A 25762-nucleotide genomic window follows, 5' to 3' on the forward strand; every position below is an offset into this window, starting at 1 on the left:
CTTTTTTTTAACCTTGCCCATCCGACTAATCACCTACTCTGAGATCTTTCCCACAACTATTCCAAAACTGTCAAGTTTTGCTCAATAAAATTTAGCCCACCTCCAAGTTAATGGTCCCGATTATCAAGTGACTCTTACTATTACTCACAACTCATTTTATTAATTTCTGCTCCTAAAAACATTCCCCACAGAAACTGCTCCAAACTTTCACCTTTTGTTAAACACTGAACCTCAATCTTACTATTTTAGAGCTCATCTTCACCTGTATTAGTGTATAGGGACTTTCATATCTCTGAAAAAAAAAAAAAAAAGGTTATTACTGAAGGAACTTAAGTTACTCTATTAGAGCTTGCTAACTTCCTTTTTCTATATATTAAATCTTCTGTCATTAATCATCTTTCCTTCCCTTGGATATTACCCAGAAGTAGTCACTGTTTCCAGAGTTAACTGCTTCACTTATATACTGGATTCTATTGTGTTCCTTCATAAACTACCCGTTCTTTTGCATCTTCTATCTTTTCCTTTCTACTGAATCTTATACTTAAGTGTAACAATATAAATGCTACTCCAACTAAAAACAATAGAAACAACACTTTTTCTTTGATCCTGTTACTTTCCCAAAAGATAGAAACTATATTTACAATACTTGACAAAGTGATACAAAATTTAATACCTAATACATTTATTATAGTAACTATATCTGATGCTTTTTTTCTCAGTCATTGGCCATCTTTCAAAGATATATATTATTTTCAATTACATCATCAGTACAATTTATAATGGCTAGTCCCCTGCTCATTACGTAAATAACTGCAGCTAAAGCTCAGGATTAGCTTTTATGCTTTCACTGAAATCCCTTTCAGCCAAATTCCTTTTTTTCTTTTATCCTAGTGAAAAGCTCTTTGGTTAAAGTAAACAAGTTATTCACATAAGGCTACTAGGTGCAAGTTTCCTGATTCCAACTCCCCTAAGCAAACACTGAAGGTTAAATCACTTTCTACCAAAACTTTTAAAAGCTAAAAACCATTACTTTATTGGTGTAATCTATACTGTGATTATTATTGTCACTTTTCCTACCATAAAACACTTCCTTAGGCATCATGAAAACATAAGTGAAGTAAATGAAGCACACTTTTTCTACTACTTTAAGATTTTATTACTTAAAAGCCTGCAATCTATGCAAGGAGGTAATATATTAATAATACATTTAAAATGTTATGATATTTTAATAACTCACCATATGCAAAAGAACAGTTTAAAAGCAAACATCTGTATCTCTAAAGCTAAGATTGTTTCCTTTGCCTTTAAAGCATAACTAAGAGGGCTGAAAATAGCACTTCAGTTCAGGTAGTTTCATTTACAGTCTTCTTAATTGCTCAAGTTCTTGGCAGGCTATTTTTCTTTAATGACCAAAAAGTATTCCATATCCCTCTTAATAGCCCTCCTGCTACAAAAAAAATTTAATTTGACTTAAAACACATGGGATATATATTTTGCAAGAAAATTTTAGTTTAAAAGCAAGGTGTGCATTTAAATGTTAATAAATGCACATAAATGATATATCAGAAAATCTACACTGCAAACATATTTTAGGTTTAAAAAAAAGCTATATTATTAGTTGTAGAACAATTACCTTTTACTTCAACCCTTGACATCTAGTTGTTTTACACAGATAATATTCTACGGCAAAAGAAATATCAAAGGTACACATTATTTGTATTTAAAGATTTAGTAAAAAGCTGCTAAAACCTGGAGGTGGGGGAAGCCCAAACCAACAACCTTGCTGGGAGACTAAACCTAATTTTATTATATCCAGTTGTTAAAGTTCAAAATATAAAAAAAGACAACTACTGGGAATTCCCTGGCGTTCCAGTGGTTAGGACTCCGAGCTTCCACTGCAGGGTGCATGGACTTGACTCTTGGTCAGGGAACTAAGATCCCACAAGCCACGCAGCACGGCCAAAAAAAAAAAAAAAAAAAGGACAGCTATTAAAAGAAATTAGTTTATTGCTTTAATATAGGACTAAAAATTACAAATGCGAACTGGACAGCCCCAAATCTGTACTTGTGTCCTTGGAAACTAAATGTTGCTGTTGCTACAGAAATGAATTCTCCACTCTCAGCTTCTTTGCCCCAGTCAGTCCAGATTCAAAGCCACAGATAGGAACGACTGACTGACTGGCTTAGCTACCAGAGGCAATGAGGATGGAAGCAAGTATCTGGCCTATTGTCCTGCCTCCCAGTAACAATTTATGGGAAATATCTCAACCGAGGAAGGGGGTTCCCAAAGGAGGACAGCCAAAACCAACTGCCTTTGGCTCTGCCTCCTTTCCTCCTAATAAGTAATAATATCAATAATATTATAATAAAATATTAATAAAAGTAGTAATATTACTAAAAACTAACAGAGGAAAGGATTTCTGTATTTGCTCTTTGATCCTCTAGCACCAACTCCTACTAACCTACTGTTCTGTGATGCAGTCACATATTTTACATAGCAAAACAGACATATTCTCAGGGATCTTGTTTAAATATGCTTTTAAAATGTGAACCCTCCACTAAAATCTGAATATGGGCTAAAATAATAGTTCGCATTTGAAAAGTAGTATGAAGTATATTTGCACAATTTAGGCATTACAATAATATTATGCTTAATAAACTAAACATAAGCTTGGAGATAAAAATGAATAGTGATGTGTGTATTCGTGTGTTTTTAATGAGATAAATAAAGCACACAAATAAATTTGAGACTTTGGATACTTGCCTGAATTTCTTGAAAGCTATGGCAGTATACCACCTCACACTGTTCTTGACAAAGCTGCACACAGTGTAAAGTACCTGAACTTCTGTTTGCTCAGGGATTATTATGTATCTGGCATATTCACAAACATCATGTTATTTGAATTCTATGATGGCTCTCTGAAGAAGGCAAAACTATCCCCACTATACTGCTGAGGAAACAAGCTTTCTATAACTTTCTAGAGCCACAGAACTACGTGGCAAGAGCTGGGATTTGAAACCAGATATGTCTAACACTAAAGATCTGATTTTTTTCTACTATACTAGAATATATCATTGTTTACTTGGATAATATGTATACATTCATTACTAGGTAAAAACAGGCACTACACTTTTATACACAGTATCTATTATGCTATAAATTTTTTCTGTTTTTAAAATGCTGGCAAATTCTGAAAGTATACTAGGCTTGAGATTAGCATTGGTACATAATCCTCCTTATTTTGTACACAGTTTCCAAAGAATAAATAAAGAATCTACAGGCTAGATTCTCACCCCAAGAAATTCTTTTCCCAAATATTTTAAGTAACAATGAAAAGGACTTTAACACAATTTGGCAAATTTGTCTCATGGTATATAACTTTTTGCTTTCAGGTACCATCTTTAAGTAGTCTTTGGTATTCAGTGTTTGGAAGAAAGAAGCAAGATAAAAAACAAACAAACAAAACTAAAATAAAAAACAAACCAAAAAACAACTCTGTCATCAACTGTGGAGGAAATTGGGACTTTTCCTAATAATACTTTTTCATTTACGGCAGGTCAGTAGTTAAGGAACACAAGGAACACATACTCCTCAAACTGTTACCAAAAAAGACTATTACATGAAATTAATCTTACATTTATAAAGGCTTATTAGTTGTATTAGCAAAATACCCAGTGATTCTAGAGCTTTTACATAAAATACAAATGATTTTATAAATGTAAAAATAGCACAATGATGAACTATTATCTTGATGGTTGAAAAGACACAATGCCAACAAACTAGGTCAGCAAAGAACTGTTGACTACATAATCAATCTAGTTAATCTTCATTCAATTAATGCACTCAACAAATATTAATTAAAAGACTTTAATGTGCCAGATATTGTACTAATGTGAAAAAACTTCCAGAAGCCAAAGCAACAACCCTCTGAAGATATCTTCTGGTTTTATGACCATAAAATTCTGACAAAAGATGCTATAAAATGAATTTCATTCTCCTATTCCATGTAACCCATCCTGTTGATCAATCTTATTGATTAATTTCAACTTAAACTGGCAACTTAACTATAAGTAAGCAGTAATTGATGAAGGCACAGTATCATGAATTACAAATTTCCACTCTGGATATCTTACTTATCAAATATTTTCAAATAATCAAGATGGCAGTTTCATATATCACACTCAACTGGTCTTTAGATACTTCTTTACATTAAATAAAATGTATAAAACTGCCATCAGTTTTTGTTAAATATTTCAATTTTTTCATTTTACTATTAAAAATGACTACAGGGATTCCCTGGTGGCACAGTGGTTGAGAGTCCGCCTGCTGATGCAGGGGACACGGGTTCATGCCCCGGTCCGGAAAGATTCCACATGCTGCAGAGCGGCTGGGCCCGTGAGCCATGGCCACTGAGCCTGCGTGTCTGGAGCCTGTGCTCCGCAACGGGAGAGGCCACAACAGTGAGAGGCCCACGTACCGCAAAAAAAAAAAAAAAAAAAAAGACTACAGTATTTTTGAAATTTCAATACTACAAGAAATTAAAGATTTACCATAAATTTTGGATGATATTTCTAGACAAAGTAGAAGTACCTTTACTGAGAATACAAATTCTAGTACCTATAAGTTTTTGTAAGTTTTAATTCATTCATAGCATACAGTGAAGCTGGTGGTTGTTGTTATTATTTTCTATTATTTCCCATGAGACCAACAGTTATTTAAGCCTCACCTTGATACAAAAATATTATTCAGGCTTGTATAGTAGGAGTAATAAAACCTATGTTAGAATCTTTAGGAGGAACTACAACTGTATAAGGTTCAGTAGGAACCCAGTAATTTGAACCTCAGCATCACTTGAGTAGATTCCAGGGTGGTCAGGGAATATTGATTTTATTAGTATAAATAATACTCCCTGGTTCCTAGACAGAACAGTTTCCCTGTTGGAAATGTTTGTTTAGAATAAATTTGAGATCCTTTACATTTCTGGATTGACCTTTAATGATGGAATTCTAAATAGAAAAACAACATAGACTATGTTCCTCCCAAAGGGAGATTAATTTTCACCTTTGCAGTAGCAATTATTAACTAGATATCTATGAGGAAAAGCATATTCTAAAAACGTGGCTTTCAAATATCTTTATAGCAGTAGAACCCATTGTGCAAACAAAATATGACTTAAAACCCCTATACATAAGGCAAAAAGCAGAGATCCTATTGTTGAGGTAAGTTGGAGGGGCTCTCTCAAATTTCTCCTTTATCCCGACACTGCCCATTCAAAGAACACTGTGGCCAAGAAACATAGTACTGAAAACAATGAATGTAAATTCCTGGCTACCCAGAGGTATTGAGTGCTTTCGCCAACTACACAGAATTAAAAAAGCAGTTCATAGGTGTTTTTTATTACAGGGAATTTGGGGGGTATCTTTACTTTTAAAAAAAAGAAGACAAAATATAATCATACATTGTTTATATATTTCAATTATAAACTGATGTTTATAATCATGCTGACATCATGCTGATAATATATTAGTAAGAATAAAGATAAGAATAAGGACCTCTAGTTTCTGCTCATACATATAAAGAGCTTGGAAGTTGTCACTCCCATCCTCAGAACAAGAAAAAAGCCGAACAAAATGAAAATTAACAACTCTTCTTAAAATATCAGAGGACTGAGGTCACAAGGCAAATTCTTTCCCTGAAAACTAGACAGACAGTTGAATACAGAGAAACACAAATAACTGCTTAAGTCAATAACTGGCAGGAATACTGAAGCAGGAACTGATGGAGACCCGGTATGGACTATCTTGAAAGGCAAAAAATCCTGAAGGGCCAGTCTCTGGGGAAAGCCCACACTTTTGTGAGTTTTATTTCCAGGAACCGTAGCAGGTTCTCATGGTGAAGACAAGAACAACTCCCTAGCACTTCCAACAGGGAGAGTGAGAAAGTAACGTTTTAAAATATGCCCAGGGTGCTCTTTTCTCCTTAATTAAGGCCTGCTCTCAAGAAAAATTACTTTACCAGAGCCTAATCTGACCAAGGGGAAGAGCAATCAGAAAACTTGAGCCCCTTTAGACTCCCTGTCTCACATAAAGGGAGAAAAATAAAGGCTAAGAAACTCTTCTCAAAGTCATATAGCCCCTAGACTCAAATCCACTTAAAAAAAAAAAAGGTGAAATTTAATCATGAGATTATAGAATGCTTCCCCTCCCCAATACCTTATCAGCACATCAACAGTGCTTTGGTATAGTGACTGTGGATTACAATGGAGAGAGCTGTAAGTAAGATACAGACTCTACTTTAAAAAGAGAATCTAAGGAAATCCAAACACAAGCACAAACATTAAACACAGCATAACTCCTTGCTAGATAAACATAAAACTCACACTAAAGGTCTATTTACCTCAGTTCCTATTAACTGATACATGTCCAGCTTTTAACAAAAACTTATAAGGCATGCTAGGTGTTAAAACAAAACAAAACAAAAACCACAGACTTAAGATACAATATAAGCATCAGAGCCAGACTCAGATATGGCAGAGATTTTGGAATTATTGTCCTGGGAATTTAAAATGATTATGGTTAATATGCTAAGGCTCTAATGAAAAAGGCTGTAATACGTAAGAAGAGAATGTAAGCAGAGAAATGAAGATACTAAGAGTCAAAAGGAAATGCTAGAAATTTAAAATTAAAAAAAAACTAACAAATAAAGGATGCCTTTGATAAAATCATCAGTAGACTGCACATGGCAAAAGAAAGAACTGGTGAGCTTGAAGATATGTCAATAGAAACTTCCCAAACTGAAGAATATAGACAAAAAAGAGTGAAAAAAAGGGAAACAGAACATCCAAGAACCAGGAGACAATTACAAGAGATGTAACATATGTGTACTGGGAATGGCAGAAAGAGGAAAGAGAGAAAAAAACAGAAGAAATATTTGAAATAAGAATGGCTGAGAATTTTCCAAAATTAATGACACACCAAACCACAGATCTAGGAAACTCAGAGAACATCAGGTAGGATAAATGTAAAAAATGACACTTAAGCATATCATATTCAAACTGCTAAAAACCAAGGACAAAATATCTTGAAAGAAGTCAGAGGGAAAAAAAACACCTTACTGATAGAAGAACAAGGATAAGATTATACTGGATGTCTCTTGAGAAACCCTGAAAGCAAAAAGAGTAGAGTGAAATATTTATAAAGTATTGAAAGCAAAAGACTCACCAACCTAGAATTTTGTGTCCACAAATTGTCTTTCAAAAGTGAAGGAGAAATAAAGACTTTCTCGGACAAACAAAAACTGAGTGCATTTGCACAGCAGACCTGCCTACAAGAAATGTTAAAAGAAGTTCTTTAGAGACAAAGAAAGTGGCAGAGGTCAAAAATTCAGCTCTATATAAAGAAAGGAAGGGTGTCAGAGAAGGAAGAAATGGAGGTAAAATATTTTATACTTCTTATTCTTAACTGATTATAATAGAGGAATGTTTGTTCAAAATAATAGGAACAATGTATTTGGTGATTATAGCTTTTGGATAAGTAGAATGACAGCAATGACATAATGGACACAAGGAAAGAATACTCTGTTACAAGGTACCTAAAATATCCATGAAGCCATACACCGCTGTTTGAAAGTGGACTTCGAGTAGCTGTAAATATATATTTCAAACTCTAGGACAACCATAAAAAATTTTCAAAGTAGTATAATTGGTATGGTAAGAGAGAGGAGAAAATGGAACCATATAGAGTACTCAATTAAAACCAAAAAAGCAGAATAACATGGGCAAATGAAAGAAACAAAAGCAAGTGAAATAAATAGAAGACATTTACAAATATGCTAGATATTAATACAACTGTATCAATAATCACTTTAAATATGACTGGTCTCAATACACTAATTAAAAGACAAAGACTGGCAGAGTAAATAAAAAACAATGTGTGGTTAAATAAAAAGACAGAGATAGACTAAAAGTAAAGGGAAGGAAAAATATGTACCATGCTAACACTAATCAAAAGAAAGCTGGATTAATTACATTAATTTCAGAAAAAAACAGACTTGAGAGCAAGGATATTACGAGGGACATTATTACATAATGGTAAGGAGGTCAATTCTTCACAAAGACAATTCTTAAGGTATGTAATCCTAACACAAGGTGCATCAAAACATGAGGCAAAATCTGATCGAACTGCAAGGAGAAATAGACAAATCTACCTTTATACTTAGAGACTTCCACACACCTCTATCAGTAATTGACAGTTCCAGCAGGCAGGAAATCAGTAAGGATGTAGTTGAATTAAACAGCACCATCAATCAGTTGGATCTAATTGACATTTATATAATACTTTACCCAACAATAGCAGAAAATACATTTTTCTCATGCTTACATGAACATTCACCAAGATAGACCACATTCTGGGATAGAAAACATACCTTAACAAATTTAAAAGAATAGAAACTGTAAAAAGTATGCTTTAAGATCACAGTGGAATTAAACTAGAAATCTCTAACAAAAAGATAGCTGAAATATCCCCAAATATTTGGAGATCAAACAACAAACTTCTAAAATATTCTAACTAAATGAAAATGAAAATACAACTTATCAAAATTTGTGGGATATAGCTAATGCAGTATACAAAGGGAAAGTTATAGCATTAAATGTATGTATTAGAAAAGACAATCTAAAATCAATAATCTAAGCTTCCATCTTAGGAAACTAGAGAAAGAAGAGCAATGTAAACTCATAGCAAGCAAAAGAAAAGAAAGAATAAAAATCAGAGCAGAAATCAATTAAATGAAAACAGGGAATCAAGAGAGAAAATCAACAAAACCAAAAGCTGGAAGAGATAAACCTCTAGCCAGCTTAAAAAAGAAAAAATGAGAGAAAACACAAATTACTAATACCAGAAATAAGAGGGGAGCTCTAGCTACTGACCCCACAGATATTAAAAGGATAATAAAGGAATATTATGAATAACTTTATGCCACAAATTTGGTAACTTAGATGAAGTGGACCAATAAAAGACACAATCTGCCAAAACTCACACAAGGATTAGTAGATAACCTGAATAAGTCTGTAATTATTAAAGAAATTGAATCAGTAATTAATAACCTTCCCCCCCCCACAAAAAAAAATGCACTAGGCCAAGATGGTTTCACTGCTGAATTCTACCAAACACTTAAGGTAGAAATGATACCAATTCTCTATGATGCCTACAAGAAAATGGAAGCAGAGTGAATACTTCCTAATTCATTCTATGAGGCTAGCATTACCCTAGTATTAAACTCACACAAAGATAGAAAAACTACAGACTAGTATCTCTCATGAACATAGATGTAAAAATCATCAAGAAAAACATTCACAAATCAAAGCAAACAATGTATAAAAAGAACTATATACTAATGAAAAATGAATGATGCACTTTTTCACTGTGGGTCCCCCTACCCTGCTCTACTCCTTTGCTGAGCCACTGAGGACAATTGTGAGAGCACTGAATAAATATCTTGAGCAAAGCTGGGGAAAAAATTATTTATTTTATTTATTTATTCCAGGTATGGAAGGCTGGTTCAATATTCAAAAATTAATTGATATAATCCATCACATCAATAGCCTAAAGAAGAAAAATCATATGATTATATCAATAGATGTAGAAAAAGCATCTGACAAAATCTAACACCCATGGCTTACTAGGAACTTGGCGAACCGCCCAATTAAAAAATGAATTAAATCTAAATAGGCACCCTACCAAAGAAGATATACAGATGGTAAATAAGCATATGAAAAGATGCTCAACATCTTTTGTCCTTAAGGAAATACAAACTAAAACAGAGATACAGAATGGCTAAAATTGAAAAATCTGACAATATCAAATGCTGACGAGGATGTGGAGCAACAGGAACTCTCATTCATTGCTGGTGCGAATGCAAAATGGCAGAGTCACTTTGGAAAGCAGTATGATGGTATCTTACAATGCTAAACATAGTCTTACCATATGATCAAGCAATTGTAATCCTAAATATTTGCCCAAATTAGTTGAAAAAGTATGTCCACACAAAAACCTGCATACAAATGTTTATAGTGGCTTTATTTATAATTGTCCAAAACCAAAAGCAACCAAAATGTCCTTCTATAGTTGAACAGATAAGCAAACTGGTACATCCAAACAATGGAAGATTATTCAGCAATAAAAATAAGCTATCAAGCCACAAAAGACATGGAGGAACCTTAAACACATATTGCTTAGTGAAAGAAGCCAGTCTGAAAAGGCTACATACTGTATGATTCCAACTATATGACACTCTGGAAAAGGAAAAACTATACAGATATAGTTAAAAAAAAAAAGAAAGAAAAAATCAATAGTTAGCAGGGATTAGGAAGGGAGGCAGTGAGGACAAATGAATAGATGAAGCATAGAAGATTTTCAGGGTGGCAATAGTATTCTGTAAGATAATATAATCGTGGATACATGATATTATGCATGGTCAAAACCCACAGAAGTTATAACACAAAGAGTGAATCCTAATGGAAACTATGGACTTAGTTAATAATAATGTATAAATACTACTCATCAATCATAACATATGTACTACACGAATTCAAGTGTTAATATTAGGGGAAACTGCACAGGGAAGAGGGAGTATATGAGAACTCTCTGTACTATTAGCTCAACATTTTTATAAATCTAAAACGGCTCTAAAAATAGTCTATTAAATTTTTTTAAAGAAATAAGATAAATATTACCATTCTACTATAATATAACTGTTCTGGAAACATTAGATATTATAATTGGATGAGAGGACAAACTAAGAGGCATAAATACAGAAAACAACCACCAGTTAAAAATACAGTAGAAGTTAAGATCATTTATGGTTAACAAGAAAAAAGAACTATAACTAGCAATAAACTTAATAAAGTTGCAGGATTTATGTGAAGAAAATGTTAAAGCTCTACTGGGGTGAAAAAGACTATAATACCATGGGATGATACTTTTTTCTTGTAAGGAAAAAATCAATACTGGAAAAATATTCACTACCTAAAAACAAACAAAAATACCTATTCACTAAAAGGAATTAAAATGAAAATCCCAACATGCTTTCCTGAGGGAATCTCTGGAAACATTCTAAAGTTCATTTGAAAGGATAAATATCTGTGCAGGTATCAAGTCTGATTTACACATCACTCTAATTTCAAAACCTAACACAGTGCCTGGTGCAAGGTAAGTGCTTGAAACAATAATGAGAAACACTGAAAAAGAAAATTAGGAGGCAGAACTTGCCATCCAACATCAAAACTGAAAGTCACAGTATGATAAGGACAGAGACCACTGGGATAACAAGTGATTCAGAAACAGAAAAAGCATACAGAAATTTAGTACATATCGAGGGTGGCCATTTGAAAGCCTAAAGGAAAAATGCACTCATCAATATGTTAGTCATTTGGGAAACAATAGAGTTAGATTCACACTTCACTTTATACATGAAACTAAATTACAGATGGATCAAAAAAAATATTAAAGTGCAGAAGGCAACAAAATGTGCATTTTATGATCTAAGCATTGAGAAGGTCTTTCTAAACATGAAATAAAAACCATTAGTTTTCCTAGTCTGTCCACTGAAAAGTCCTAGAAGCAATAACCAACTTAAAAGCAATGGGTACTCCCTGAAGCCTAGACTAAATATCACTGCCCATTAAAAGACACCAGACGTCCTTGGAGAAACAGTTGATTCCTCATATGGGGCAGGAAATATACAAGTTAAGTCTGGAACATTTCATCTAACAGAGAGCAAGGAAGCTATCAAAGACATATTAAGATCACAACCAGCTTGAAGAGGCCTTCACTGGCCAAAGATGGGACAATTTGAATACCAAGAAGGATATAATAACTGCAATGCACTGAAATACCTCACATATGTTTATGTTCATAAGTTCGTTCCCAATGATACTAAAATCAAAAGCAAATAAAAAAACAGAAAACCTAACCTCATAGTCAGCTTTGTGCAGTGTTAGTAAACAACTCATTATTTTGAAAATTGGTTAATAAGAGAAATAATAATCTCTCTAGACTTTTCTCTAGAAACTATTCTTCAGAGAAATCAGAGTTGATAAAAAGGAAAGTTTTACATTTTATAAACAATAAAATAATGTATCTAGGCCATAATTTTCAATGGCTGTTTACATCACAAAAAGAGACACAAGATAGTACCTATCGCCTGATGGAAGTACACAATGCTATTTCTAAAACACTCTTCATAAAAATCAAACTGGAATCTGATCAAACATCTGGACCTAACTACTAACTTACAGAAAATTCAAGGTCAGAGTAACATGCTACACAATAGCAGCAAAATCAGACTGTGATGCTCTAAAGGACAAATGACCTGCTTTTATCAACAAAAAACTGTGAGGAAAAGAACTGAGAGATGGAGGGGTAATCTACAGCTTAAAAGAGACTTAAAAGACTTCAACCACAGTCAATGTTTGAATCTTGGATTCCAGTTCAAACTCTAAGTAAACAGAAGACAAGCGGAGAAATGTAAACACTGACTGGCTATCTGAAGAACTCATAATATTGAAGAAATTAATGTTATTTTTCTGCAGGGGTATAACTTATGGTTAAAGAGAAGGGCCCTCAACTTTTAGAGATACATGACTGCAGATTAAAAAAGAAATTACTAATACGTGTGATGTAAGGGTAAATGGCGCATTTCACAATAATATATCAGTGAAGGAAATAATTTTAGTTTTGAATCTGATTGAAACAAGGAAGATTCTTCATTACTATTTTTGATCAGATATTAAAGAAATTAGAGAACAGCTATCTAGGGACAATAGCTACGACATGGATTACTCCACTTGGAATTGAAACTAAAAATGAAGAGAGTCATCCCTTGGTATCCATTGCGGATTGGTTCCAGGTCCCCCTTACAAACCAAAATCTGCAGATGCTCAAGTCGTTTATATAAAATGGCAAAGTATTTGCATATAACCTAAGTATATACTCCCATATACTTTAAATCACTTACAGATTACTTATAATACCTAATACAATGCAAATGCTATGTAAATAGCTGTCAGCACACGGCAAATTCAAGTTTTGCTTTTTCAAACTTTCTGGAATTTGGGGGGAAGTATTTTTGATTCATGTTCGGTGGAACCCTCAGATGCAGATATAAAGGGTCAACTGTAATAGAAGCCTGTACTCTCCTCACATCCTTATGCTCTTGGTATCCTAAGCTTCTCATAGTTCCCTGGGCATAACTAGCTCCTTCTATAATTCCCTGCACTTGCTATGCTGACTGGAATTATTTTTGCATGACAAATTCCTACTCATTCTTTAACAACCAAAAGAAATGTCTATAGCAAAACTTTTCTAACCACCCCAGCATTATATTAACTGTCCATTATGCTGCCAATAACGCTATAAGACTATCTTTGTACAGTACTTATTTAAACTGTAATTTATTTGTTTTTTGGATCTGCTTCCCTAAAAGCTGAGAGTGATCTTTTAACTCTACCTCCTAGCACATGAACCCTTCTAAAAGGGTGCTCAGTAAGTATCTGCAGAATCAAACTGAACTTATTTACCAAATGCAGTATCTAAAAATGACTTTAAAAATTGACAAGGTCTAAGAAGTCTTGTTGAGTCTTTTCCAGAAAAGACTTAAAAAGAAGAGGTAGATCATCAGATTCTGTAACACTAATCTTACTAGCAAGATGGGAAACTGCTGTGCATTTGGGAACGTTCATTAACTCTTCCAGCAAATTTTTTTTTCTTGAAATACTCTAACACTTCATCTAAAGGAGCTATTCTCAAACTTTTTAGTCAACAAACAGCATTAACTGACTACCTACTCCATCAGCTACTATTTTGCAATGGAAAAACAAAATCTCAAAAAAAAAAAAAGTAAAGAATAGAATTTGACATCAGTGAAAGAAGTTTCAAATTAACTTACAACATAAACTTAAAAAAATGGTCAAATTAAATAAATGAAAGAAATAGAACCTAAAGCACTAATTTTAAACAAGCTTTTTGACAGATTTTTACACTATGACCTAGATATGCATACTTATATTATATACACATATAGCTGAAAACAATACTTACCCTTACCAACATAATGGAATCTGATATATTTTATTCACTTTTTTACTGAAATGAAAAACAAGCAAAACCCTCCTGGTAGACTTGCCAAAATGATTTCATGACCCCACTGCTAGGTTGAGATTTAAAGTTTGATAAACACTGTCCAAAGAAATTTTGCATACTATTAATAATCCCTAGGCTACACTGACAGCCACCATCCTACAACAAATCTATATATGAAATCTGTCTATATCATAAAAATTATGAATAGCAAATACAATTTTCAAAAGGATGAGGCAATTTCTGCTATAGTTAGGAAAAGTAAAATGGCATCTATGATACCTAAAAAAATGAAGGATATTATGTCTATTAAGACAAGTGCCTTAGTCTTAGAGCTCTAAAAAAGTGACAAGGCAAAGGTTCTTAGCTGAGCACTGTTAAAGGAACTGAGATTGTAGTTTAAACAATATTATCCTCAAGTTCAATATTATTCACAAGTTTTCCTTTAAGTCTAAGAAAGCCTTGTTTAAGAAGTTCAATTCCACTTATTGTTCATCTTAGTTATTAAACTGTGAGATAATATGGTTTTAAAATTTTTCATGGGGTGTCCAGCTTAAACTCAAATTTAAGACAAATCATTTTTCAATAACAGATTATCTTTAAGTTTCTGTTATATAGGAATTCTATGACTACCACTAACTTCAAGTCACTTTAAAAAACCTATCTCTTTTCATAGCCAAATATAAAATCAAATTCTTAGCTGATTTTCTTTTGTTAAAAACGAATACTTAAATATTCTCTAATAACTATCATAAGGCAATGAAGCTCTTTCCACCATCTATATACATTTCTTGGCTTAGGTACCACTGGATCTAAGTAAATATCACTTCTAACATAAACTATTTTTGCTAAAAAGTTAGTGGTTTCAAAAGAAAATTTTCATGAAACCAGAGATGACAGAAATTTACAAAGGCATTCCAGAATAAACAGCATTTACATATAACAAATAGAATTGCCATTTACTTTTTACAAGATTGCCACAGACACATGAAGTTGTGCCCAGGTTTTCTCACTGGATCTCCATGTTGACTAGATGCACTGAATGGAGAAGGCTGAGAACTGTTAGGCTGGCTCTGTACTTGAACAGCTGGTGAAGGTGTCATAGGAGTGTTCTGTGAAAAAGCACAACCACACAGTTTGTGAAATGACACTGAAAAACATTCATATCTTACAGCATAGGCTTATGAATTTGATTACATTGATAGTTATGCACTTCCAATATATAAAATTTACATTTGTAATTTTAATGATTACCTTTTAGAAACTCTTTTAAGAGATAACTAATTTTAGAAATATGTTTAGGAAGTCAAATTCATTTCATATGAATTAGAGCGAGATTGCATGGTTGTTACTGTCACAGAATATACATTAATTAGAATTAAGATTTTTTAATTAATAAAATTGGGTAGAAACACAATTATAGATTAAAAAGAGAAATTTATTATAAATTCACCCATTTGATTTACTTACATATATTCTTCACAAAAAAATCAACTGCAAATTATTTCTTCTTTGTATAATATTTCCTTTAAGATTTTAATGAATATAAAACAATATATAGTAAAAAGGGGAATTTCAGATGTTAAAAATGATGTAACCATATAAGTAGAATGTTGTAAATATTACTTTGTAGCAAAAGCTATTTTAACTAACAACTTTAGTCTTTAAAGTTGCTCCGTTATAAATTTTGATGGATAATACAAGGATTCTAATTGTATGCATAAGTCTTTTTAATTATAAGCTACATTTTTTCCCTCTTCTATATCCCATCCCTTCTCTCTGAAAAACACATAATAATTATAATGTAGCTTAAAACAATTTGAGGCAATACATTTTCTTTGAAGTTTAACTCAGATTTCACTGATAACATACATACCACAAAGGAAAAAATACTAAATTTCTCACAGAAATGGTAGCACATCATTTTCCAAACATTGTTTAAAGGTAATACATTTAAACTTTGGGAAAATATTAAATATATTTGTTTATTTATAAGGTAATATTGGAAATAGTGGAGCAAAATTAAGTTAAAAATTGCTGAAAACCTCTTACTGAAAGTCATAATAATTTTTTAAAAATAGACAAAACACAAACACATAAGGCCACGGCCTAAAAATCAATAAAGAAAATAAAACCCCAAAAGAAAAGGTTCTTAGAAATGTGAAGTCACAAGAACTTTTGAGTTCCAAGTTCTAAGAAAAAAAAAATCTACTTTGGGATGTGATTGAAGTTATTTCTCTTATAGGGTCCCACTCTTATTATTTTATCATGTTGTTAGTGAGAAAACATATACATGCATGAAAAACATGCATTTTGGGGCAGTACAGGTATCATGGATAGGATGTGCACTTTCCAGCTTGACAGATCAGGACTCAGAATTTCAATCTACCTTCTAACTAGCAATGTGACCCTGGGCAAACTACTTAACCTCTCTGATCCACAATTCCCTCATCTATAGAGTGTAAATAATAAAATCTAACTTTTGGGATGGTGGGAAGAATAGAGGAACTATACACGAAGAGCCTGGCTCTGATTCTCAGTAAATGCCAATTGTTACAATTATTATTTATACTAATAGAGAAGTCCAGAGGGGAACCGTATTTTGGAGGAAAGATGATGAGTTCACTTTGGAGACAGGGACAGATCAATAAGTGCAATTATCTATCAATAGAAGTTAAAGCTGGGAACATGGATTGACAATCATTCACCTGTGGATTCTTAAAGCCATATAAACTAAGAGTAAGAAAGCAGAACTGGGGGGTTTTGGGGTGGGGGTGGGGAGAGAAGAGGATCGGAGAGAAAGGAAGGGAAGATAACATTAGAATCAATCTATTTACAACAACAACAGCAAAAAATTAGTCAAACTGTTTCCTTGAAATGAAAATACTGCATAAAAAATTCCAGGAAACTCTAATAAGTAGGAGTAACCAAGAGGATCAGTTTGAGCCAAATACAAATACTGAAGAGTGACACAAATGTAATCCCAGAATTTTAACTAAAGGGTAAATTTGTCAGAGCTATCAAATTCCCTCATAATGAACTTTCTGGTTCCCTACACTATTACCATTTACATTAGGTATTTTATTGACTCTCCTGTCATATATTTGTAAATTAAGCTTATTTTTGTTTTTTAAGTGCTAACAAAGCTTTATCCTATTTATCCTATTTTTTCTTCTTCAATGAGGAACTCTTACCGGTCTCATACAGAAAAGTTAAATAACGGAATCATAGGGTATTTTAGCCCCAATTGTTAATGATTAATGAGGGATGTGGCAAGGATGACTGAAGTTATTAATCCAAGCTGTTAAATTAAGAAGGAATAAAAGACATATTAACCAAATGCAATGTGCAGAAAACTTGTAGATCCTAATTCAAACAAAATGTTTAAGAAACACATTTTTAAAGACAACTAGGGAACACTGAGCATGAACTGGGTGTCATATAATATTAAACTACTATTATCCATATAATGGATATATATATATATTTGAAAGTATTTATAAATATATACTAAAGTATTCATGGTGAAATGAAATAATGTTTGGGATTTACTTTATTTTTACTTCAGGGAAAAAAATGGTGGTGGGGAAGAGATGAAACTAGAAAGGCAAAATGGTGACAATATCTAAAGCTGGGTGAAGGATACATGGAGGCTTATTGGCTCTACTTTTCTGTATGTTTAAAATTTTTCACAATAAAAAACAAGAAACAAAAAAAATTAAACAGAGATAAATATATCAATGAAACAAAAAGAAGTACAGTACTTATAAAAGGTACCAAATGAGAAATTCCAAGACTCATATTTTCTTTGACGAAAGGAGTGTTTTTAGGTTTCCTCCTATAATAAAAAATTACACATTTCTTTCAACAAAACTAATTTTTAAATAGGTTGTTTATATTGTATTGCATGTTTTTCCAAGTACTACTTAAATTAATTATGTTTTAAGAACTAGGTCTTTCACATAAGATGCAAAATATATTTCTTTTAGGATGTAAAAGTGCCCGAGCGTTAACAATAGCCTTAACTCAAATGTGAATGTAAAAGTAGGTCTCAAAATCATGTTTTTGGAATGATCACTCTTCAGCAATATTCTTTACCATTGCTCTACTCTATTGAGGTAGAATTAATTTTTCATAATATAGTACCTCTCCAGTAGTGTGTGACCAGAATAGTAAAACTACACAAAGAATATGAAATAATTCTGATTCCTTTTGTAATGTAAAATTACCTAAAAATGTTAATGTAGCAGTTTTATTTTTGGCAAAGATATTTCTTTTTGTTAAAATAAGAAATTATAATCTTGCCTTTATTATCTTTTCAAGAATAAACTACAGCTGAAAATTCTAGACTGTACTGATGATATTTTCTGATATATGATGGAATTTGAAGTTCTTAAACGTTTACTTTCTTATTAATATTTAGCTTTAAAAAAAAACCTTAGGGGCTTCCCTGGTGGCGCAGTGGTTGAGAGTCTGCCTGCCGATTCAGGGGACACGGGTTCGTACCCCGGTCCAGGAAGATCCCACATGCCGCGGAGCAGCTGGGCCCGTGAGCCATGGCCGCTGAGCCTGTGAGTCCGGAGCCTGTGCTCCGCAACAGGAGAGGCCACAACAGTGAGAGGCCCACGTACCGCAAAAAAAAAAAAACCCTTAGAATAAGACTAAAATTTAAACATTCAAACTGTGTTAGGAAAACTACAAAGGCATAATTTATTTTTCTCAAAATAAATTATTTACTAAGTAATAATGAAATACTGTGTTCAATTCTAGCTACACATTTTGAAAGCCACTTAGAATATGGAACCGGTTGAGGTAAACAGGATGATGAATAAACCAGACACTATAACACCTAAGGTCTAATTGAAATGATTAGGAAAATACATTGTAAAGAAGAGGTGAGTAAGGAGAGATACTTTTAAACGCTTGTAAGGGAAAAGAATTAGATTTACCCTAAATGTGATATAAAAGAGATTACATTTAGTCTAAATGTAGTACAGATCTTTAGAGAACAGAATTAAGACAATAATAGAAATCACTGGAAAAGAGGTCTCTGGGACTGTGGGAGAGTTAATTCAACTCTTAAAAATGAGGGTTATGGACAAGATAATATCTAAGGCTCTTTCTGCTCTAATATTCCCTTATTTTCTTAAACTATCCAGTTTTTTTCCTCTTATTAAGTATAACTAGATAATACATACATACCAAGCCTGTCTTATAAGAACACATTGAAATGTAAACAAAAAAATACATTTAGTGGTAATGACTTTAATTATTACAGTGTACTACTAGTCTACTAAGCAGTAATACTCTTTAAAAAAAACATTAAAATGACATTCTTGTGACTTGCTAAAATGATTTTCTATGGCTATGACTAAACACTGCCCCCTTGAGGCTGCAGGTATGCTTTCTGATGGGTTGAGTAACTTTTCAAACGCTTTATCAAAGAAAGAAAGGGACCAGGAAGATACCCATATTCAGTGTTGGCACCACTTCAGAAAGGATTCATGTATGAAGGACAAGAAACTGAGGAGCAGCATCTATAAAATGCCTTAAATAAGTACATCCTTAAGTAAACTATTTTTATATACAAGAATTAGGTATGGCATCAGATCATGGGATGAACAGATACAGATATACTCAACATGTGTTTTACATGCTCCTGAAAAAGACAAGTCTTTAGGTAAGTATTTATAACTAATTTTCTTCCATTTTTATTATTTTACATGCCAATCTAATACTATGCCTCCAGCAGATACAAATTCATGAATAGTGGAAGAGAGTATGGCTTTCAGAAACGGTACCCATATTCTTGCACTCTAACTTGCAAATGTAACAGATTGAAAAAAAATAGTTACAAATAAAGAAATGTGCCTTGAGTGCAATTTATTTTGTATTTATATAACCTACCCAGCTAAATACTACTTAAAAACAAAATCTATGGTTATATTATTAACTTTCACATATCTTTCTCCTTTATTTGTTGCTAGCTTTTTTTCTGTAATGAAATTAATACAGCTGATTAATGCGAGTGAGAAGGAACAAAACTGACTGAAGAAAAATTAAGTAACAATGGTATTAGGAAGGATTACCCGTTGGCCATTCTCAACAGGGACGTTTCCCTGCAGTCTTTCCAGCTCTGAGCATTCTGCAAAAGTCTGGAAGTCCCTTCTTGGGGTAAAGGTACCTCCTTAACATCCCCAGACCCCTTAAAATGGTGGAAATAACAAGGTATGGCTAAAAAAAAAAATCACATTTAAATTCCTCTATTTCATTTACCCCTTTAAAGTACCAATTCAAATAGTGAATAAAATGGTGTTAAACCAAGGCCTAAAATGCAACTTTGAGAGTATATAAAGCAATTTAAAGACTCTGGGCAACAATGGAAATGGTTTTTTATTAGCAGGCTCTTAAGAAGGCCCAACGGCCTCCCTTCAAAGGAAACTTATGATTCCATCTTGAACAGTTGATAATTTTTTAGCCTTTATAGGTACCTTATCTTATATATAAAGATAAAATATACCTGCACCATTATTGAGTGACAGACAGTGTAGCAGGCACTGTGCTAAGAGTTATACATACACATCCTGTTTTTTTGTTTCTCATTCTCACAGACACCATGTATTTATGTCTCTTTTTCCTTGCAAAGTTATAAATTTCTACATGCCAACCAAATACCAACTTTAGATCGTAGCTATTTTAAATAAACTACATTCCTGGGGAGAATACATAAAAAGTTTATACACATTTTTCAGATTAGGAATAAAATATATTAATTTTATGGCTTGAGTTAGATGTATGCATGTCCAATATGTTAAATTCTAGCATTAATATCCTAAAATTATCATTCGGTGGTACTCACATCCTATAGCCTAGTAGTTAAAATAATCAATATGTTACATATAAAAGGGATATCTAGAACTTTACAAAGAAATCTTTTAGAATAGTGGAGAAACGGGTTAATAGCATGAGTTTTGGTTTCAGACACACACCCAGGTTTCAGTCCTAGTACTACCTCATATTAGCTGGTAACCATGGGCGGGTTATTTAGCATTGGAGGGCCTCATCTCTAAAATGAAATTATAATTTTTACCTAATAGACTTTCTTTGAGGATCAAATAACAAAATGCTTTAGTGCAAAATTCCTAACACAGGTCCCAGTCTTATTGTTCGTTTTTTGTTATTTAGGTATCATTACTGAATATAACCACACTAGAAGGTTGACACAAAAAATGAGGGTGGATGAAACAATTCCATAGTAATAGAGGTTTTCTCTAATTTGGCTTGGTCTACTATAACTCTTTAGGATTATAAAGGAATCTAAAAGGAAAAAAAAAGTCAAACACACAATCAAGATGAATTGGGAAATTATTAAATATAAAATTAAAACAATGTGTTGAATGCTTACTATATGTTAGACACTTCATTATTAAAAAAAACTTTTTTAGTGTGCTTAATAAATGAAAAACTCAACTTGTAAAAGTTTGAGTAAAAATGGTTTAGTATTTTCCACCAAAACTCCTTATTAATTATTGCCATGTATATAATATCCACTAAAGAATACTCAACCTATTTAGGTAGCTTGAAATAGATCTAAGCAATACTAACATATGAATTAAAAACCTCATTCTGCCCCCAGAGCAGCTTTATCCATTCACATGAAGAAAGACGCATATTAGTGAATGACGTGCTCTGAAGCAAGGGATTCTTCGTTTTTTCATCTTCCATTTTGCTCCCCACCACCACCCCTGCTTTGCCATCTCGATTTGGTACTAATACCAACAATCTGCTGTTATCATCATAAGCACAGAGAAGAAACCCAAGCCAGAAGGATGCTAGAAGAGTTGGCAACAGTCACAGAAGGTTCTGGCTATGTAGTAATTAGGAAAGAGAGAATGAAGTAGTAGTAATCCAGGAAATAGCATATAAGATTGTCCTTAAAATCTTTACAGGCTGATTGGACCCTCAATTCAGTAGCACTGATTCAAGAAAACACTTTTATTTACTAAGGCATGCAGAGACAGGATAGTATATATTAAAAAGGGAATAGCAGAAACATGACAGTAGAGCAAAGGAATAAGAGACACAAAATTTAAAATACTGGAATAGCTGAAACAAATTGAAATTATAATAAATAAACCTTTTTAAAGAATAAAGGCAACTAATTCAATACATAGATATAACAAGAACACACGATAAAATTCTTATGGAATTCACCTTTTTTACAGAAGTACTGTGAAAGGAGACACAAAAATACACTCATGTCAAAATCAAATACAGAAATCCCCTTTTGGAGAACCCTTAGCAACCCCGCACCCCCCTAACACAGGAGACTAAGTTACGTTTTAAAAATTCCCCCAAAGACGTTAGATTAGAAGTGCTTCTCTATCTTGGCTCTACAAAATTACTAATTTGGGTCTATAACAAAATAGAAAGATGCTTTAAACCATGTGCTAAAGTTAACAAGTGAAAACTGTTCAACATTACAAAAAACAGAGAAAAATAAAAGAGCAAAACAGCTTAAGTACATTGATGAGCCGACCCAATTAACTTTTCAAGGTAAAACATGGAAAAACAGTGCATTTCCCGCTAAAATCATATTTACACATCAAGATTTCTGTAAGAGAAATGGGATAGGAGAATGACTCACCTGTGGGACCACATTCTGTACGTAGGTTGGTGGGTGCTGCTGCTTTTGCTGAACAGCACTCTCTATTGCTACTTTAGCTACAGTGCTTGGATCTGCTCCTGCTGGCACGGCAACCATTGTTGCACTGCAGCCAGCATTGTTGGGGTCACTGATTGTAACAATTCTAACTCCCACTTTATTTGGAATTCCTGTGACTGTTTCCCTATCATTATCCTCTGCTGGCCTCTTCACAGTTTTGCATTCTGCTGTGCCATTTGTAGACCGAACGTCAGATGACAGGGCAGGAAAATGGGACACTCTTGATCCTGAGTGGGGAACGGCTATGATTTGATGCCCCTGTATAACAGAGGTTGTAGAATGTGGTGAGACAACTACACTTGGGCGTTGCTGAGGCACATCTGAATTCAAACTTGAAGCTAGAGGTCCATTAGGCAAATCAGTACCACTAAATTGCTGTGTTGCCACATTTGAAGCCTCCTGTATACTGCTCACAGATGGCGAACCACCCAAAGTTAATACAGGTCCATTAGAAATTCTTTCTAGTTGATCACCTTTGGCAGTATCTTGCTGAGTGGCATCGAAAGTCCCTTGTGGTTCCATTGGAGATATCTCACCATTTCCTACATGATTGGAAGTTTTGTGATTTGGAATGTTTTTGCTTAAATGAGAAACATCTCCTTTATCAAAATCACAGATTCCATTAACTAGAGGTTTTTTCAAATCACTTTTAATATCCTGCATGTCCATTTGTTCTGAGTTCTGTTTTCCAGATGCTCCATTCTCACCTAATTCTAATGATGGCCCATTACTGATTAGTGAGCACTGATTAGCCTCACTTTGAATTTTCCCTGAGTTTGAAGGAGGTAGACTTGAGTCACTGTACTTTCTCCCATTTAAAAGACTTCCCACCTGCATTTCATTTTCCTTCGTATCCCCATTGCTGGTGTTCGTGGTTCCTCGTCTGCAGGATGGGTTCTCCATGACTTCAATTTTACGTTCATGAACATGTAAACCTGTTGCTTCTTTTGCTTCCTCTTCCTTTTGGCAAATTATTTTATCACCTTTGAATGGGGGAGTAGCAGTAGTACAAGATGATTGTCCAGCTGGAGATGCTTGAGAGGCTGGAAGCGTTTGCACCTGAAGTCCAACTCCTGCCTGGGTCCCGCTCATGGTAATTCCTGCTGGAGCAATGAGCTGAGTTGTATTTCCCTGACTCACAGTTGCAGTTGCAAAACTTGTATTTGGCACAACTGTTATGGTTACCTGGTTGCCAGAAGTCCCTTGGAAAATGGTTGCTGGGCTATTTGAGATCAGCGGACCTGGCAATATTTGTAAGTTCGAGATGGGCACGGTTTGCACTCCCCCTGTGGGTGGCATCGCACTTTGGACCAACTGAACATTTTGCTGCCCAACCAATAGCTGCTGAGCTGGAGTTTGCCCCTGCACTCCAAAACCTGCTGCTTGATTATTGGCCACCTGGTATACCACCTGAGGGCTAGGAGCTCTTGCATTATTAGGGGGAGGAATCTGTGGAGCTGGGAGAATAAGCTTACCACCCGGAGTTGAAGGACCACGCTTTGGAAGCAGCAACTGTTTTATCAGACTCGACTCACCAGAAGCAGGCTGACCAACTCCTGCATTTGTTTGCTGTGGTTGAACCTGCATTTGTACTTGCTGTGGTTGAACCTGCATTTGTACTTGCTGTGGCTGCTGAACTTGTACTTGTACCTGTTGTGGTGGGGGTGCTGGTGAATGCTGCTGCTGTTGCTGCCTTTTCACAGATAGCATTTGACTGACAGTAGGAGGTGGTCCCTGTGACTGAGGGGTGGAAGAAGATGACACGGCAGTAGGGACCTGGCTATTAGTAGCTGGGACAGGTGATGGTGAGGAAGATGGAGTAATGTTTGGTTGTCCAGCTAACTGAACTGCCTGACCAGCTGGAAGAGCTGCTGGATTAGCAAGAACAATTTGGTGAATGGCTGGTGCGTAAGTTTGACCTTGTTGAGCTGGCTGGCTTACAATCACTACACTTTGTTGGGTTGGCTGCTGTGGTTGTTGAATAGGCTGTTGGACCACCGTTGATGAAACTTGCTGAGAAGGGAGAGGTTTGGGTGCAATGTTCTGAAACCCTACCCTTGAGGGCTGTGGACTCGGGACACCAGCAATGGTAACCATTTGTCCTGTAGCTACCTGAAAATTCTGTACTGAAGTTGCCGAGACAATGTTGGAGGCAGAAGTCGTTACATACTGTGGGGGTGCTATGAGAACAGTGTCCTGTGGCTGACCGCCAGCTGACGTCTGCTGAGACGAAGTCTGCATGGGTTGGGGCGATGTGGTGATTAACTGTTGACCCTGTGAAACTGCAGAAGTACATGCTGGCATGTTCTGTACTCTGCCAAATATATGACTCTGTGGGACACCTTGTTGAATTACCGTAACAGGAGTGCCAGAAGGTATCTGTCCTGGTACCACTGTGTGTAATGGAGACTGTTGTGGAATTACAGATGGATGGTGAAGCAATGTCTGGGAATTCACAACTGTAACAGGTTGGGGCCCTGTACTATGATTCTGAACCACAGAACTCTGAGCAGCTCCTCCTCCCACAGCAATACTAACAGGAACTGCTGTCTGGGGTATAGAATTCTGGATTACTGTAGCCTTAACGACTTCACAAGGAATTGGAGCTTTATTTTGAATGACAGTCACCGGAGCACTTTGCTGCTGGTGGGTATGAACTGAAGGATTTGGTGGAATTCTTGAAACAGTCTGTGCCACGGTATGAACACCTTGTACTGGAAAAGACATTTGTGTTGCAGTCAAACTTGAAGATTGGTTGGTAACAGGAGTCCTCTGAAAATGGTTTCCTACAGTTTGTGGTCCGTGAGGGATTCCTGAAAATATAGGGAAAAGTCAAAATTCATAATGAAATGACTGCAAAGCTGCATGTAGAAATTATTTTACTCAATTTGAGAGAAAACA

The 25762-nt window shown here is 34.4% G+C and overlaps 1 protein-coding gene across 2 annotated transcripts in view; it reads right to left on the reverse strand.

Annotated features, from left to right (window-relative positions):
* Window positions 1-25762, reverse strand: part of ARID2 (AT-rich interaction domain 2) — a 163293-nt gene that overhangs the window by 19523 nt on the left and 118008 nt on the right. For both annotated transcript variants that reach the window (XM_081250313.1, XM_081250314.1), the window contains 2 exons: window positions 22784-25674; window positions 15100-15248 (listed from right to left, as the gene is read on the reverse strand). In XM_081250313.1, coding sequence (XP_081106439.1) covers window positions 15100-15248; window positions 22784-25674 — 3040 coding nt within the window. The remainder of the gene's footprint in view (window positions 1-15099; window positions 15249-22783; window positions 25675-25762) is intronic.

This window comes from Mesoplodon bidens, assembly GCF_964165515.1.
Source record: "Mesoplodon bidens genome assembly, chromosome: 11".
Taxonomy (NCBI): Eukaryota; Metazoa; Chordata; class Mammalia; order Artiodactyla; family Ziphiidae; genus Mesoplodon; species Mesoplodon bidens.